The sequence below is a fragment of the Lampris incognitus genome, chromosome 9 (genome assembly GCF_029633865.1).
Source record: "Lampris incognitus isolate fLamInc1 chromosome 9, fLamInc1.hap2, whole genome shotgun sequence".
In the NCBI taxonomy this organism is placed as follows: Eukaryota; Metazoa; Chordata; class Actinopteri; order Lampriformes; family Lampridae; genus Lampris; species Lampris incognitus.
This window is the reverse complement of record NC_079219.1, coordinates 56,455,111-56,472,788: the sequence shown is the minus strand read 5'-3', so window position 1 is coordinate 56,472,788 and position 17,678 is coordinate 56,455,111. Positions and strand designations below refer to the sequence as shown.

The 17,678-nt window shown below is 47.7% G+C and overlaps 1 protein-coding gene across 1 annotated transcript in view; it reads right to left on the bottom strand.

Moving 5' to 3' along the window:
* rorc (RAR-related orphan receptor C) overlaps positions 1-17,443 on the bottom strand; it is a 20,366-nt gene extending 2,923 nt beyond the window's left edge. The window contains 9 exon segments of the mRNA XM_056286555.1: positions 1,299-1,495; positions 3,349-3,377; positions 3,380-3,469; positions 3,596-3,697; positions 3,868-4,005; positions 4,008-4,238; positions 4,368-4,510; positions 4,624-4,708; positions 17,377-17,443. Coding sequence (XP_056142530.1) covers positions 1,299-1,495; positions 3,349-3,377; positions 3,380-3,469; positions 3,596-3,697; positions 3,868-4,005; positions 4,008-4,238; positions 4,368-4,510; positions 4,624-4,708; positions 17,377-17,386 — 1,025 coding nt within the window. The 5' untranslated portion in view covers positions 17,387-17,443.
* Between the last annotated feature and the right edge of the window lie 235 nt (positions 17,444-17,678).

Below are 17,678 nucleotides of genomic sequence, written 5' to 3'. Positions count from 1 at the left end.
TACAGAAACGCATGGTAGTTTAAGTAATAAGGATGTTAGAAAGTGACTTGATGCATGCGCAATAAACCAGGTAAGGAAGTCACAGAAAGGTGAATCAGCTCATGTGGACGCAATGTTATTGAGAGAAATGTCTCATCGCTCATCTAAGTGACTTCCTCAGGCTCAACTGACTGCAGGCATCCCCACCCTTCCATGTGGACTGTGAATAGTACACACGGCCATTGTAACTCTAGCTAATGGTCACTGCCATTTGCATATGAAACCGATCATTGGTTTGGGTCATTATGCCACTGTATTGTTCATAAGGGTGGGGACACCTGCAGTCAGTTGAGACTGAAGAGGTACAAATGCCCCTTTTCCACTGCATGGTACCGGCTCGACTCAACTGTACTCGCTTTTTTTTGGTTTTCCATTGATCAAAAGTTAGGGAGAGTACTCGGTACCAGGCACTTTTTTTGGCACCACCTCCGTCAAGGTTCCAAGTGAGCTGGGCCGATATGAAAATACCACTATAAAAAAATAAAATATAAATATAAAAAATATAAATATAAATATATGTATATTTATTTAAATTTGGATAAAATTTTATTAAATAAACTATTTACATTTAAATATAAATAAAATGTAAATAAAAATAAATGAATAAAATATAAACAAAATTTATTTATATTTATTTAAATATAACTAAAATCTTATTAAATAAATAAAAATATTTAAATTTGAATGTGAATAAAAATAAATGAATGAAATGTAAACAAAATATAAATAAAATGTATTTATATTTATTTATAAATATAAATAAAATCTGATCACTGATTGGTCAGAGAGAAATTGAACAGCTCTGTTTAGAACCAGGAAACGCCACAGCGAGTCTTATGTCTTATGAAACTTGTATTATAGTTGATAATCTATGCAAAAAAATTATTTGTTGTCAGCGAATCTCTTAGTTACACTAATATTGTTCATGTGACGCCCACATGTAGAGTTGGTCTTGTTGATTTTTTTTTTTTTTTTAATAAAACACTCGTGTGGGGTGCTGGTAGACAAGGGAGGAAAAACTAGTCAACATGCCCACAAATGACCAGCGGGGCCTCGCCGTGAGGGGATACTATCTGCAGTGGAAGACCAAATCCCAAAAAGTAAAGCCAGTAGAGTCGAATAGAGTAGAGTCGAGTTGAGCCAGTACCATGCAGTGGAAAAGGGGCAATAGATGATGATGAAATCAATGTTGTGTCCAGATGAACTGATTCAATTTTCTGTGATGGCAGAAAGTGAGTTTCAATTTTGGTCCGACCTAAGAAAAAAAAAAAAAACAACTGTGTGGTCTAATAATTCAGTGGTGTAACTGACAGGCTGACTCACCGATCTTGAGAAGTGTGATCTGGTCGTTCTGGCTGAGAACACGAAACCCCGGGATGCGTTTTGCAAACTCCACCACATACTGCACGGCCTCGGTCAGTCTAATGGCGCAGTGCTGCCACATCTCATCCACTGTCTGCGAGGGAGACGGGTGGAATGAGAACAGGAAGTGGGGGAGAGAGGACAATGGGATCGGGGAGGCAGGGATGGAGAAAAAAATTAGGACAACGGTTAAGGGTGAGTCATGAGGAGGGTTCTGGACTGCGTCTTTCTCAGTACAGTCTGCTCAGCAACACAACTTGCACTGCAAAATGAGACATGATTAATGATGGGTGAAGGTTAAACCTACATCCATCATTAAACAAACTACTAAGTTTAACGAAGTACTGGAAAACTAACAAGTCCATCCATCCGTTATCCGAGCCGCTTATCCTGTTCTCATGGGTCGCGGGGATGCTGGAGCCTACCCCAGCAGTCACTGGGTGGCAGGTGGGGAGACACCCTGGACATGCCGCCAGACCATCACTGGGCCCACACACACACATTCATACCTAGGGACAATTTAGTACGGTCGATTCACCTGACCTACATGTCTTTGGACTGTGGGAGGAAACTGGAGCACCCCCCCCCCCAAGGTTGGACTACCCCGAGGGCTCGAACCCAGGACCTTCTTGCTGTGAGGCGACCGCGCTAACCACTGCACCACCGTGCCGCCCCTTTTCAACACACGTTTCCGCGAAAAATATTTGCCGTCACTTGGACTTTCTGACTTTGTTAAAAGTGATGGCGGGTCCTACCGTGTGACTGAAAGGTTGTTTCTGCCTCAAAACCAACAAGTATTGTAGTTATTTATCCCACAAAACGTAATGGGATTTTAACTGTAACATGCAAACTGTGCACAGTGTGTCCCCATGACTCCCTGTAATTGAATCTGCTGTTTTAGTAACATCATGTGCTGCTCTGTCTTGTATCTCTACTTATGGAGATAACATCCTCTACCGCACGCCATGCTGGCAGCTATTTTATCTGTTACGAAGAGCAACGTGTTCAACTTCAGCCACAAAAATGTCACAAACTGTAGCCGAAGCAATGCAACGAGAAGGAGAATGACGGCAGGAGAGATAAACGGGGGCCTGAAATGCAGCCTCACAATACCAGCTATCACAAAGCTCAGCATCTCTTCCATTCAGAGCTGAGGGTATCTAGCTGATTCAGCTCTCAGCGAGGGCATCTAGACCGTCGCCTAGCAAGTGTTGCATGCTGCACATGAAAAGCCTGTTCAGATGGTTTGATTATATTTAAGCTTTGGAGGTCTGCCTTTACGAGGTCCGGAGTGCTCCGCAAATTGTTGAAACTTTCCGCGGCAGTTGGGCAAGTGGATGAGAATACGGGCATTCGTGCTCTGTGCACAAAAGACAACGAGCAAGAATGAAATTCTCTCTCATCCCCCCCCCCTTTTTCCCCCAGCTGCACCTGGCCAGGTCGTTGCTCCACCCCCTCTGCCGATCTGGGGAGGGCTGCAGACTACCACATGCCTCCTCCCATACATGTGGAGTCGCCAGCCGCTTCTTTTCACCTGACAGTGAGGAGTTTCACCGGGGGGATGTAGCGCGTGGGAGGATCGCGCCTAGTTACCCCCCCTCCCCCGAACAGGTGCCCAGACCGACCAGATGAGGCACTAGTGCAGCGACCAGCACACGTACCCACGTCCGGCTTCCCACCCACAGGCACGGCCAATCGTGTCCGTAGGGACGCCCGACCAAGCTGGAGGTAACACGGGGATTCGATCCGGTGATCTCCATGTTGGTAGACAACGGAACAGACCGCCACGCCACCCGGACCTACCCACCGAAAAATCAAGCTCTCGGTTAGATGGGTCTGGCTGCCGAGTAAGTGCGCCTAAATCAGCCCAGGCCCACCCACGGCAGCGTCGCACAGTTAATTATCGGCATCATCTTATCGCCAGCGCTCCCCGGTTGGCATGCTCACCTTGCTTTGGTAGGCCTGCATCTCCTCCGGCTGAAAACCTTCCATCTGAGAGCCTGCAGCTCCTCCACTCTATACTGGCTGGTCTCTCTGTGGGATCGCACAATGCTTCCGCACAGCTCCTCTGAAACACAAAGCAGTCATTAACACCATACACACACACACACACACATGCGCATACACACGTGCAAACGAACAGAAATCACAAATATGGCTGCGAGCCAACCCGCTCCACTCTGACTTAACTCACCGATGTTTTGTAGACAGCGAGGGTAGGGACTAAAATGATCCTCCAGCGGGTCATAGGGTCGAATCCCAATCAGATCAGGAGACGGCTGCCTGGAATCAAATCCTGAGCCGGATATTAAGGGAGAGGGAGGGAGGGAGGGAGGGAGAAGGGGGGACGGTGAAGGAAGCATACGAAACCAGGGAGGGAGAACGGAGTATGTCTGAAGAGACACTGAAAACTACGATCAGGACTGTGTGTGTGTGTTTGTGTGTGTGTGTTTGTGTGTGTCTCACCTCTACCATCAGATTGCCCACTGCTCTCCCCCCTCCCCTGGGATCTGGATACTGGGGAAACACCGGATCGATAGATCGTGCCCGATGCCAGGGACTCACCTTGGGAGCATACCAGGTAGGAGTGCACATCACTGGGAAGGGCAGCAGCTCGGCGTCCCTGGTGAAAGAGTAGGCTGGGGCCAGGGGCTGGAAGAGCTGGGAAGAGCGGTCTTGGCATGTCTTGCTGGTGTAGGTCAGAGGAGGCGGGGCCTCTCCCTGGAGTTGCTGCTGCTGCTGCTGCTGCTGCTGCTGCTGCTGTTGCCGCCGGTGTCGCTCCACCTCAGCAAACAAAGAGTCTCGCTGACGTTTGGACATCCGACCAAATTTCACTGCTGAAGAGGACAGAGAGGCACCAGTGAATCAGAGGAAACCGGGTGCGAAACGCCTCGGGGGGGGCAGGGACGGCGCCGCGGCGGCCTCCCGCCCGGTTTCAATGGATGTGTTGTTTTTTTGCGTCTCACCGTCCCGGCTCATGCCCTGCGCCAAGCATTTCTGCAGACGGCAGTGTTGGCAGCGGTTGCGGCTGGCTCGGTCGATCTGGCAGTTGCTCTGCCTGGAGCAGGAGTAGGACACGGTGGGCAGCTGGCTGCGCCGGAAGAACCCTGCGGTCCCAGTGGAGAATGGTCGACAACGATGAGCGTGGGTAAGTCGTTTGTGAACGTGTATGTGTGTGTGTGTGTGTGTGTGTATTTGTGCGTGTTGTGCGGCTCCCTCACCTTGCAGCCCTCGCAGGTGATGACGCCATAGTGGACTCCAGAAGACTTGTCGCCACAGATCTTGCACGGTATAACTTCAATCTGAGCTGAACACACACGGGGCGGGGGGGGGGGGGGGGGGGGAGAGAGAGAAAACAAAGGCAGGCGTCAACACTTCCTCGAAACACGTCTTGTTGCTTCCGACAGTCTCCGTAACACTGCAGCTCAGATTACACACTAGGCAGGGAGGGAAGTGCGCCACCCCGGGATCGGGGTCTGCGTTAAGACAACATCCGTATAGAAAGAGCGAGTAAACAAGAAATAAGTCAGTAACACATAACCAATGCAACAATATTGGATCTTTTCTATTAAGATTCTTTTTTCAGCATTTTCACTATACTGACAGTGAAAGTAGAGGGACAAGGAAGGGGAGGACATGCAGCAAAAGGCCCGGGCCGGATTCGAACCCGGGCTGCTGCAGTAAGGACTCAGCTTTATGTGGTGCCAGGTGAGCCACCGGGGCGCCCTCTAATACTGGATCTTAAACAATGACTGTTTTTTTTTGGGGGGGGGGGGGGGGGATTTTTTCCTTCTCCCTTTTTCTCCCGAACTGTACCCGGCCACTCTTCCGAGCCGTCCCGGTCGCTGCTCCGCCCCCTCTGCCGATCCGGGGAGGGCTGCAGACTACCACATGCCTCCTCCCATACATGTGGAGTCGCCAGCCGCTTCTTTTCACCTGACGGTGAGGAGTCTCACCAGGGGGACGTAGCACGTGGGAGGATCACGCTATCCCCCCCCGCGAACAGGCGCCCCAACCGACACAGAGGAGGCGCTAGTGCAGCAACCAGGACACATACCCACAGACGTGGGGGCAATTGTGTCTGTAGGGATGCCCGACCAAGCTGGAGGTAACACGGGGATTCGAACCGGCGATCCCCGTGTTGATAGGCGATGGAATAGACCGCCAAGCCGCCAGGACAACGACGACTGTTTATCTTGCAACTGAGCTCCGTGATGTGACGAGATAAATGTCAGGAAAAGGTCATGCAAAGGTCACCGTCAGGAAGATGAGTATTTGTGGACACCATCCAAAACAGCTGATCAGATGATCATCTCACAGTGACCTCCATCCATCCATCCATCCATCCGTTATCCGAACCGCTTATCCTGCTCTCAGGGTCGAGGGGACGCTGGAGCCGAGTCACCTGACCTACATGTCTTTGGACTGTGGGAGGAAACCGGAGCACCCGGAGGAAACCCACGCAGACACGGGGAGAACACGCAAACTCCACACAGAGGACGACCCGGGACGACCCCCAAGGCTGGACTACCCCAAGGCTCGAACCCAGGACCTTCTTGCTGTGAGGCGACCGCGCTAACCACTGCCGCCCCCTCACAGTGATATATGATATCGTTTTTGTGTATTTGTGCTGTACTGTACTGTAGTTACATGTATTATTACTGCATTATTATAAGTATGCCCTGTGATGGCCCGGCGGCCTGTCCAGGGTGTCTCCCCGCCTGCCGCCCAGTGACTGCTGGGATAGGCTCCAGCCTCCCCCCCGTGACCCTGAGAGCAGGATAAGCGGATTGGATAATGGGTGGATGGACGGATGTTTGATGGCGAGGTTTGATTCAGGACTACACCTTCGGGTAAAACGACGACTACGGATCCCCACAACTTCACACCCAAGCGTACGCGGGGGACTGACGGTAGACCCCCGGTCATGATCTGGTCTCTGTGGACCGTTCGCCAGATCACATCACGTCAGACCTCCACAGCTCAGCTCTTCTCTGAGGTCCGTCAGCGTGGAGGTGAAGTAAGCCGGGTGGGACCACGCCCACAAGACACCCCTCACCCGGGCAAGTGAGCAGCACAGATCCCAGCCGTGAGAACACGGCGGCTCGTGCTCTTTCATCGTCTGTGGTTCCCCTTGCACGTCTTCAAACCGCGCCCTGATCAAAGCAAGGAGACGAACCGACGGGATTTTCCTGCGAAACACGTCTCACTTCAATAACGACAGGCAAGAGCACCATCAAATACCAAGAGGGAAGTGACACCCAAAGATGTGGAATATTTGCAAATGGAGGACGGGAAGGTGTCAACCTCAGAGGCTTTTTAAGTGGTTAGCTGGCTTCTCTTTCGCTCTGACTGGCCCGCTTTCATCTCGCTCTCTTCTCTGTGTATTCCTCTCGCTGTCTCGCTCATAACGGACAGCGCTGCCAGTAAAGCACCTTTTCCCTCATCGCTGCCAGTAATGGCCGTCCCCCACCACCACCACCACCATCAGCACCACCACTACCAACCACTAGTTGTCTTTTGCCCCACAGTGGATCTGCCACAAATAACAGCATCCAAAAGTGACAAATAGCTCCACGTTTTATATTTTCAGAAGAAATGAAAAATAAACAGACAAAACAACGGATGATTCCCCCCCCCCCGCCCCCCATCCTTGGACAATAAACGTAGACCTTTTTTTTCATTGGGTGTAGGAGCAGCTGACGGTTTTAAGGCATATCGAGTTCATGTTATTATTGTGTTTCTTCCCCCCTTTTCTCTCAGATTGTACTTGGCTAATTAACCCACTCTTTCCCCAGACAGCACCCGGATGTGGGCCATTTCAGGCAGTGATGCAGCACTGATGGTCTTCTTCTGGCCCTGACAAAGTGGATGTGAGCCTGAAGTGGCCCACATGTATAATAGCAAATATGGCCCAAATACGCCAAGTCAAATATGAGCCACCTTTGGCAAATATGTGGCACATGCAGCATTGCTATGGCTTGGTTCTGGCCCAGATCTGGCAAACAGGAGCGGACCGCTCAAGTGCCAACATTCCACGCGGTATGTGGGCCGGATGAAGTGTCGGGTGTGGGACGGGTGCGGGCCACAGCAATATTGCTATCTGGGCCGAGCTATCCCGGTCGCTGCTCCACCCCCTCTGCCAATCCGGGGAGGGCTGCAGACTACCACATGCCTCCTCCGATACATGTGTTGTCGCCAGCCGCTTCTTCTCACTTGACAGTGAGGAGTTTCACCGGGGGGGGGGGGGGCGTAGCACGTGGGAGGATCACGCTATTCCCCCCAGTTCCCCCTCCCCCTTGAGCAGGCGCCCCGGCCGACCAGAAGAGGTGCTAGTGCAGCGACCAGGACACATACCCACATCTGACTTCCCACCTGCAGACACGGCCGATTGTGTCTGTAGGGACGCCCGACCAAGCCAGAGGTAACACGGGGGCGGGGTTCGAACTGCCAATCCCCATGTTGGTAGGCAACAGAATAGACCGCTACGCTACCCAGACAGCCAGTCTTCATATTATATGATATGTGACTAGTTCTCAAAAAATGCCGCTCATGTCTCCAGCCAGTCATATTTCACTGAACTGTGTGTGCTTGTCCTGTGCAGCATCATATACATCAGATACTTTGTGTCTATGTCCTGTGCAGCATCATATACATCAGATACTTTGTGTCTATGTCCTGTGCAGCATCATATACATCAAATACTTTGTGTTTATGTCCTGTGAAGCATCATATACATCAAATACTTTGTGTTTATGTCCTGTGAAGCATCATATAAATCAGATACTTTGTGTCTATGTCCTGTGCAGCATCATATACATCAGATACTTTGTGTCTATGTCCTGTGCAGCATCATATACATCAGATACTTTTGGATTCTGCCTTTCTGAATTATCACAATTGCTGACTCGCAGTCTCCGAGTCAGCGACGTGGCGGCCGACACTCACCCCAAACACACTGTACTGTACGTATACCGACGTGAGACAGGACCAAACATGTACTGCATAAACTTTCCCACAACTGGGATGTTTTATCTACTTCCTCATACACATCCTTGGCTCGAGTAAACCCCATCTCAGATCTACTGCGTTCGAATATTCTCTCTTTCTGCCTCTCATCTCTGTCTCTGAATTCATCCACTAACTTGAGTGTCTCACCTGCTTCTGTGTTTTACACTGTAACGTGGAATACAACATATAGTTATAATTAGGCCGTCTCTGCAACAGCTATGAAATCCCCCCCCCCCCAACTGATCCCGTGATCTTCTCCTCCTTCTATGACTGACAGGGAAGATGCGATTGATGAGCCTGGTCTCACCAGTCTGCGTACAAACACCACGATATTACACTTCCATACTGCGTGCCGTGCGTACGCCAAAGTCCAATTTTGCATGCAGATGATGCGCCAATCCTTTCCATTGACTTCTGCGGAGAGCTGATGTGTCCACATACCACGCATCACCTTGAACGGTCATGACGTCATCAGCGAGGCTCAGTTCGCCTGATGCGTGGACATCCACAAGCAGGTAAGCAGGGGAGACCATCATTTTTGTAGTTAAATCATGGTATTAACGGTAGTATTTTAGTTATTTTATTAACCCTAACCCTGACCCTAACCCTGAGCTTAACCCTGACCCTGATCCTAACCCTGACCCTGAACCTAACCCTGACCCTGACACTAACCCTGACCCTAATCCTAACCCTAACACTAACCCTGACCCTAAGCCTGGTTGTGGATGCCCGTGCTTCTGGTGAACTGGGTGAACTGAGCCTCGCGATTGTTCAAAGTGATGTGTGGTATTTGGACGCATCAGCTCTCCACAGAAGTTAATGGAAAAGATTGGCGTATCATCTGCACACAAAATTGGGCTTTGGCGCATGCATGCACTTAATGTGAGAGTGCAATATCGTGTTATTTGTACACAGGTTGTTGAGACCGGGTTGGACTGATTTGTGACGCTTATGTCTACACATCTACGCTTAACATTTCTGTGTTTCCGCGATTACCGTGTCACATGTTTTTTTGTGTGCATGTGTGTGTTAGTGTGTCAGTGTGTGCCCTCTTTTCGGTGCCACAGCGATGTCCTTTGGGCTCCTAAGGAGGGCAGTCGGTCTGTGGTTAAACACTAGAAAGTCGTTTTCAGTGTCGACATGGAAGTCGGTCTGAATGGAAACAGTGTAAACCAATGATTAATTAGCAATACTGCGACATGCGACTGAAACAGGAGGGTTGTGATGGTGCACCGTGTGCACATGACGGACGGGTCCTACTTTTCACCGTGAGGCTGAACGGGTGATTCAGAGATACAACAAGAGACTGACGGTTAAAAAGAAAAGGGAAAAGGGAAATAAGTTTCGAAAGAGTCCAGAAATGCCTATTTGTACAGCAAATGGAACAAGGTATTACGGTTCATAAAAACCAGTTGTGTTCTGTTATTGCATTGTGGGGCAGATACATAAAGAGAGGAGGCACAAGTGGTCTCTGCTTTTTTGCTGTTTCAGTTCTGATTCTCAACCTCAGGAACAACAGGAAACCCACCTTGGCCCACAACCTTTCACTCTTCTCACGCATACACACACACAAACACACACACTGTATGACATTGCTTAAGCAATACACCTGTTCATATGTTGTGCGTTACTGTTCCCCTTTTAAATTCTTACACAGATGCAGTTTGAATACCGAATGAGCACCAGGCGACTTTTATGTCTCTGAGAAACAGATAAAAAGTCCTTCGGCGCCATCTTCACGCTACGTCCAAGTTCAGTGAGATGCCAGGCCTTCCCATCTGCACGCAATGGCCTGAAAGTGAAGCCTGAACAGAAGTGCAGGCAAACAGTCAGCAATCACTGGCAAACTGGTTTGTTTCCTTCATTATCTCCAGCCGGCGGTCTAAACCTGCCTGAACCACCAACTCTTTCTGGATTTTCTTTTGGAATCCCCCCCCTTCTCTCCCCAATTGTACATGATGGCCAATTACCCCACTCTTCCGAGCCGTCCCAGTCACTGCTCCACCCCCACTGCCGAGCCGGGGAGGGCTGCAGACTGCCACATGCCTCCTCCCAAACTTGTGGAGTCGCCAGCCGCTACTTTTCACCTGACAGTGACGAGTTTCACCAGGGGGACGTAGTGTGTGTGAGGATCACGCTACCCCCCCCCCTCCCGACCAGGCGCCCCGACCGACCAGAGGAGGCGCTGGAGCAGCGACCAGGACACATACCCACATCCGGCTTCCCACCTGCAGACACAGCCAATTGTGTCTGCAGGGACGTCTGACCATGCTGGAGGTAACACGGGGATTCGAACCGCCGATCCCCGTGCTGGTAGGCAATGGAATCGACCACCATTTGCTCATGCTTCTGTGGCTGTGAGACAGTGCAAAAGAAAGAAATAGAGGAGAAATGAAGCCGAAATAAGAATCCAGCCAGGTATCGAATTCAACATCGATACCTCACACAGGTTTCCAGAGCATCACACCAGTACAGCTCGAGAATTTTATATGTATTACAAAATCTAACATGAATATGTTTAGGTTAACACAGAGATGACACTTTTGACAGACAGATGGTTAAAGGTTTAACTCTATATGGATTCATTTTTAAACTGCACTTCAATAACTAAAGTTTCAATGACATAATATGGGTATCTGGACTGAAAAAGTATGCCCAAGACCTTTTATAGCTGTCAGCTTATATGAACATATTGCTCAATAGTACTAGCTCAAGAGTTGCAGGCTGTTGCTCGGCAGAGTGCACCAGAGCTTCGTCCGCTGTAGTGACAGCGTACTGGGATTTCCTGTGACACCTCCTGATAAATCTCAATAGGTTTACACCTGTGTTATACAGCAGCGATACCGCACAGAATGAAGCCAACAGCATGAAGCAAACCAGCCTCTGAAATAGCTTCAGGGCAGCAGACATCCTTGCCCAAAGCCCGGCATGAGAAAACCGAAATTCCGAAATCCTACAACTGTTATAAATGGTTCATCTTACGACTGCGACATGTTTCTCTGAATGATGTTTTGAGAGGCCTGTGCATCAGATATGCAGCTGTGGAAATATTAATGTTTGGCAGCCGAAACAAATGACACACAGTTCCACTTCCCACACATTCGCCCACCTCGCTACACACAGACAGAACCAACATTGCTTTTCAACCGCTGTTTCAAATTACAAATAAACTGCAGGACTCAAATAAAGAGCGCCCCGATCAACGTCGTCCCCCTAAAACACGAAATTTTCCCCTTTAATGTAAATAGCCGACTGAAATCCACACTGCATTGGCATCGCATATATTCAACAAGCTGCAAATGAGGACTACATGTTGCTTAAAGTAAATAAAATTTCATGTTGACGTTTGGTCTATTTTTATGACTTAATATAGATAATTGGGGTAAAATACTTGGTAAGTTGCAAAGATGGTGAACATGCAAAAACCTTTGTTCTTTCCGCCAATGTTATATTTCAAAGAGAAAAAGTTCAATTGGGTTGAGAAGTGCCTGTGTTTATTTATGTATTTGTTTGTTTGTTTATTTATTTATTTTACTGCTAACGAACCAAAAACTTGTTGACAACTCTTGACTTTATTTTGATAAGACGCGAGAGGAAACAAAAATGCAGGATAGAATTGAATTATGATGAAAAAAATAAGAGAGAAAAAAGAATAAAAATAGGAGAATAAATAAAATTAAATTAAATAAAATCCAGTACATTTCGGTAGCTTAACTCATCGTTTTGTTTTTGCAAAGACTTAATGCATCTGCTTTTGCCGCCCTCCTTATGAGAATAATACTGACAGGGCTGGCATTGGTGGTCTGTGTGTGTGTGTGTGTGTGTGTGTGTGTGTGTGTGTGTGTGTGTGTGTGTGTTGTTGTTGAAGAAGAGTATAAACCAGACATCGTGCCACTCTTCAGTATCTTTCCTTTGAATCTGTCTAAAATCACCCCGTCAGCAGTTTGTACTTTGCACTGTAAACAGACAAAAAAACCTCAGTTTTCCTGCAACGGAAATGTACCTTAAGTATGCATGCATGTACACATGCAAGAATGCACACACATATTGTACAAAGACACACAACCACACGTGCACACACACACACACACACACACACACACATACACACACCGAGAGATAACTGATAATTTTCAAGTGTCGTTATGCAAAAGACTAAGGCTTATTTACAATTTCTATTTTTTATTTATTTGTTTGTTTGTTTATTTATTTTACATAAAATCACCTACTATATCTGGTTCATTTCCGTCCCCACAGCACTCATCCCAAAAGTCCCTCATGTTACCTGGTTCAAAGAATAATGATGATAATAATAATAATAACAATAATAACTGTAATTAATAAACTCTATTACTGAAAATAAAGAAGCTGTCTGTTCTGAGGTATATCTGAATCAACGACTTCAACATGAGGTGATGTCCCGAGACTTCAGCCCCAACATTGTTCTCCAAAGCTCATTTAAAACGATGATTAAATTCTCTTTTGAGAAATCATACAACTACTTTTTGTATTTGCCCCGGGTCACTTTCATGTGTTATTCGAACAAAGAGAAGAACAGCGAGCTGTCGACGTGAAGATGCATATATTAAATGCCAAAATGTCAAATGAATGACGCAGAAAATGGAATAATAACTTAACGTGCCGTTCAATTTGTTCGACTAATTTTGCTTTTAAACACAAAGCAAACTCCTACGTAAATCGTGTTATACGTCCCATTTTTTCATGAAACAAAAGCAAAAAAGTGTGCTTCATACCATTTTTGATTAATTAACAATAAATTTTTTTTGCATTTTTCATGGAAAAAAGCCAAAAAAGCGTGCTTCGTACAATTTTTGATTAATAAATTAACAATAAATTTTAGTTTTGCATTTTTTCATGAAATAAGGCAAAAAGGTGTGCTTCATACCATTTTGATTAATAAATTAACAATAATTTTTTGCTTTTTGCATTTTTTGCTTTCTTCATGAAAAAAAAGCAAAAAAGTGTGCTTCGTACCATTTTTGATTATTAAATTAATAATACATTTTTTTGCTTGTTTGGTTTTTGCTTTTTTGCCTTTTTCATGGAAAAAAGCCCAAAAAGTGTGCTTCATACCATTTTTGATTAATAAATTCATAATAATTTTTTGGCTTGTTTTTTTTTTTGTTGCATTTTTCATGGAAAAAAGCCCAAAAAGTGTGCTTCACACAATTTTTGATTAATAAATTCACAATAAATGTTTGTTTTGCATTTTTTCATGAAAAAAAGGCAAAAATGTGTGCTTCACACCATTTTTGATTAATAAATTAACAATATTTTTTTGCTTTCTTCATGAAAAAAAGCAAAAAAGTGTGCTTCACACCATTTTTGATTAATAAATTAACAACAAATTTTTGTTTTGCATTTTTTCATGAAAAAAGGTTAAAAAATGTGCTTAATACCATTTTTAATTAATAAATCAATAATAAACAATTAATGATAAATTAATGACATTATCCTAAGGCTGGATTATCCATCCATCCATCCATCCCATCCATCTATCTATCAATCCCTCTATCTAGCAACTATCTATCCGTCCATCTATCTATCCATCCATCCATCTATCAACCAACAGATAGAGGGAATCATTTAAGAGGCTTGGAAAGGTCAGAGTTGAGGGTAAACGTGATTGTATGTACAGTGGCTTTCGGAGGAACATCTACAGAACTGATGTGACAGATGTTAACAACCATCTTCATGTTCTGGCAGGAGACCGTGGAAGCTAGTCAAGCTCTCCACGCGTGGGTGTGGAGACTTCAAGGTGAAGGAGAGACGATCAAAGAAGCCGTGAAGAACAATTAGTTCAATTTTACCTCAGCGAGCTTTGAAGTGCAGGTTCCGCTCGGGGGTGTTTGACAGAAATTCTGCTGTGAAACTGACAAATGTAATGAATCAGCCCCCAACATGGCCTTTCATGTTTCAGGGGGGCAACTTTGGAAATAACGATTGAATGTCAATCAACGCTTTTGATGCACACCAACTGACTTTGGAAGTGACTGTGGTTTTTTTTTTTTTTTTTTTTGGTAAACGCACAAATTCAAGACTTTTGATGAAGCAAAGCATGAGAAATCCCTCTTTCTGAAGCCAGATTTACAGTCAGGCCGACAAGAGCTGGGCCGACTGTCTCGAAATCGAGAAACTCGGCGCTCGTCTTCTCACGGAGCTTCAACATATAGTCTAACGGGGCGATAGCTTAAACTGATAAACACCACGGCCTGTCTCCTTCTCGAAGAGTGGAAGCTCACGGTGTAGTCAGACGTGTCTTAATCTAATTCAAGAGTAGTCTTACACGTTGGACAAGAGCAAACCTGTAGTAACGCCAAACTACATGGTAAAAAACTGAGTGTTAATTTAACTCTTGACAGTGTACAAATGGATCCCATTTGTACACTGTCAAGAGTTAAATTAACAACCAGGAAGTAAAATTAACAACCAGGAAGTTAAATTAACACTCAGGAAGTCAAATTAACACGCAGGATTTTACTGTGTACTGGCTTGGATGCAGCAAGGGGGACGTGTGTGAAGAACCCCAAATAAGTTGAGTTTACAATCTCATAACGGAGTGAATTCCCAATGAGCACATCTCATGTATGCCTCACTCCTCCTCCCTGGACGCCTTCTAGAGTCCGGGACCCTTACTTAGAACATATCGGACCTACGCAGGGTTTCCTAAACCGGCCTAGCCTGCCCCTGTACCCCTTTTTTATTGCAAAACCGGCTTTCCTGTAATCCTGCTATTTGTTGACATTTATTTATTTGTTTGTTTGTTTGTTTGACGTTGCCTTTCTCTGTGGCAGGGGCTGGCGAGGGTTGGGGATGGAGAGAACGCCCACCGTCGTTTTATCTACTTACTCGTTTCGCCGCGTCGTGTCTGAGCTGTCGTGTTTTGCGTCGTATACAGAAATGTAATGACGACATTCGAGAAGTGAAACAACCAACAAGCCGATTTTAACGTGCCGGCGAGCACAGTCGGCCGCCGTTCCTTCGGCGGAACACGTCGTGACGAGCTTCCGGTTTTCGGTGACCTCTCAATACCGGAGCAACGCTTTTAATGACGCTTTCACGAGGGCCCGGGTTGAACGAAGAAGAAGAAGAAGAAGAAGAAGAAGAAAAGGGCGCCTGTCCTTTAAGGGAATTTGTCACCTGTGACCTACCAGTGAAGGCCTGCGGTGCACGATGGGGTACGGGGTGGGTTGAAACCATCATCTCACGATCACGGGCGCAATAATCCTCGGCGTCTCTTCTTTGGCAGACAGCCGGGTCTTTCTGCCCCGAGCCATGTGCAACAGCTGCACGGGCGAGGCGCACACCGTCTATCTATCTAGGCGCCATCTGAAGAGACCGGCAGCAGGGTTTCTCCGTGTGTGGGTGTGTGGGTGGGTGTGCATGCATGTGTGTGTGTGTGTGTATTTTGGGTGCAAGGATTGGAGCATAAGGAAGCTAACTCCATCAGAGAATCAGATTTACGTGTCGAGTTCCCACATAGTAAGAAATTCTGCCTTGTGTAGCCCCCCCGGAGAGGAGGCCGTTCCAGCGGACACGCGCCGACCTTTGTTTCACGCGGGTAGTTCTTCTTCTTCGAGGCGCCTAAACAGAGCCGCGGGTTCGGCGCCGAATATCTGTGTCTCGACACTTTCGACACGCTGAAATCAAATTGAGCAGAAAAAAGAAATCATGCAGGTTTGGCGTTACCTGTGTCTCGTCTCGGCCTAATGGACAGCGCCGAAGGTTGCCCAGACCTCCTCCTCCTCCTCCTCCTCCTCCTCCTCCTGGCAGGGCAACGTGCTCTAGCCTCATACAGCGTAGCTTTTCTGACGGATGCTGCGGTCCTTCTCTGACGCGGTTTGCTAAACCTCTCTGACACATTTTTTTTTTTTTACTTTACGGCAAAAACTGCAGTTTCGTATGACCCCCCACCTCGGGGGGGGACGCCAAACCCTGCACGGGGTGGGGGGTGGGGGTGGGGGTGGGGGGCTCAGACCAAAACACCACCCGAGGACCAGACTGTACAGTCATGCGGTGCAACCCATCAACCAAAACTACCTCCGCAAATCAAACCCGAGGCCTCGCCTCTCCGCCCGGGTAAATCTGCGCCGTCTGCTCGCCGCTCGGCGAAGGCGGCACCGGTTTTGGTCCGACCAGATCAAGCGAATTCGCCCTTTTCTGCACCGTGACTTTTATCGCAGGAAATCAGCGCACCACAACGAGACGCGTGTACGTGGATGTGAGAGGTGGCAGGAAGAAATATCTGACGTCTTCGATTCAAACGGTAAGATTCATCAAAAGGTGACCAGAAACTGAGTCATTTCGCCGCCCCCGAACCGCCGCATGCCCCCACGTATGTGAACAACCTCAACAGTTAACCAGCCTTTGGGCTGGGAGACGCTCGCTGGCTCCCAAAATCAACACAAAAAAAAGGATAGTTACCCCATTGTGACGTCACTCAATTAACCCGACTTCACTAGCAAACAAATTCCAGCTCGGCATCCTACTGCCGCACACGTTTGCCGGCACAGCTGAGCCGTGTAGCCTGAACTGACCCGGGGTCAGCCGGGGGAGGGGGGGGGGGGGCCATGTCATGCACACCATCCCCAGCATACTGTCGGTTTACCACGCACGACCCGGTGTTCGTGTCTGCACAACGGCGCGTGGACGGTACATTCGGCAAAGCCCCGACATATCTGCAGCGGGGGGGCCGCCGCTTCACGTCGGATGCGAGGCGCCGGGGGAGCCGCGGCCGCTTCCTCTCGCCGAGTCCCGTGTGTGAAGCGCTGCCGCGCGACAACATGAAAACATCACCGGTGTGACATCACAGCCATTGCGAAGAAGCCCTCGTAAGCCTGCTAATGACATTTTTTTACTACAGTGCACGCTCTCTCTAACACACACACACACAGACACACAAACACACGTTTAAACACACACCATGAAGACCAGCATCCCTACCTCGCATCATCCTCACTCCTACAGGTCTCTCAGAAGTTTTGTCGCGTTTTCACAGACTCACTTTTCCTCTCACCCACAGCACTGCCCTCCTTTCACACACACACACACACCTATGCCCAACTTTCGGCGCCGCTTTGCCCCTTTTTGCTTTCCCCCTCTCTCTCTCTCTCTCTCTCTCTCTCTCTCTCTCTCTCTCTCTCGCTCTCTCTCTCGCTCTGTGTCCCCTTTTTTCGTCCGTCCTTTGGCAAGACTGGCTCGGTGCTCACTGCAACTTCAGCACAGACACTCAAGACTCTTCAGTC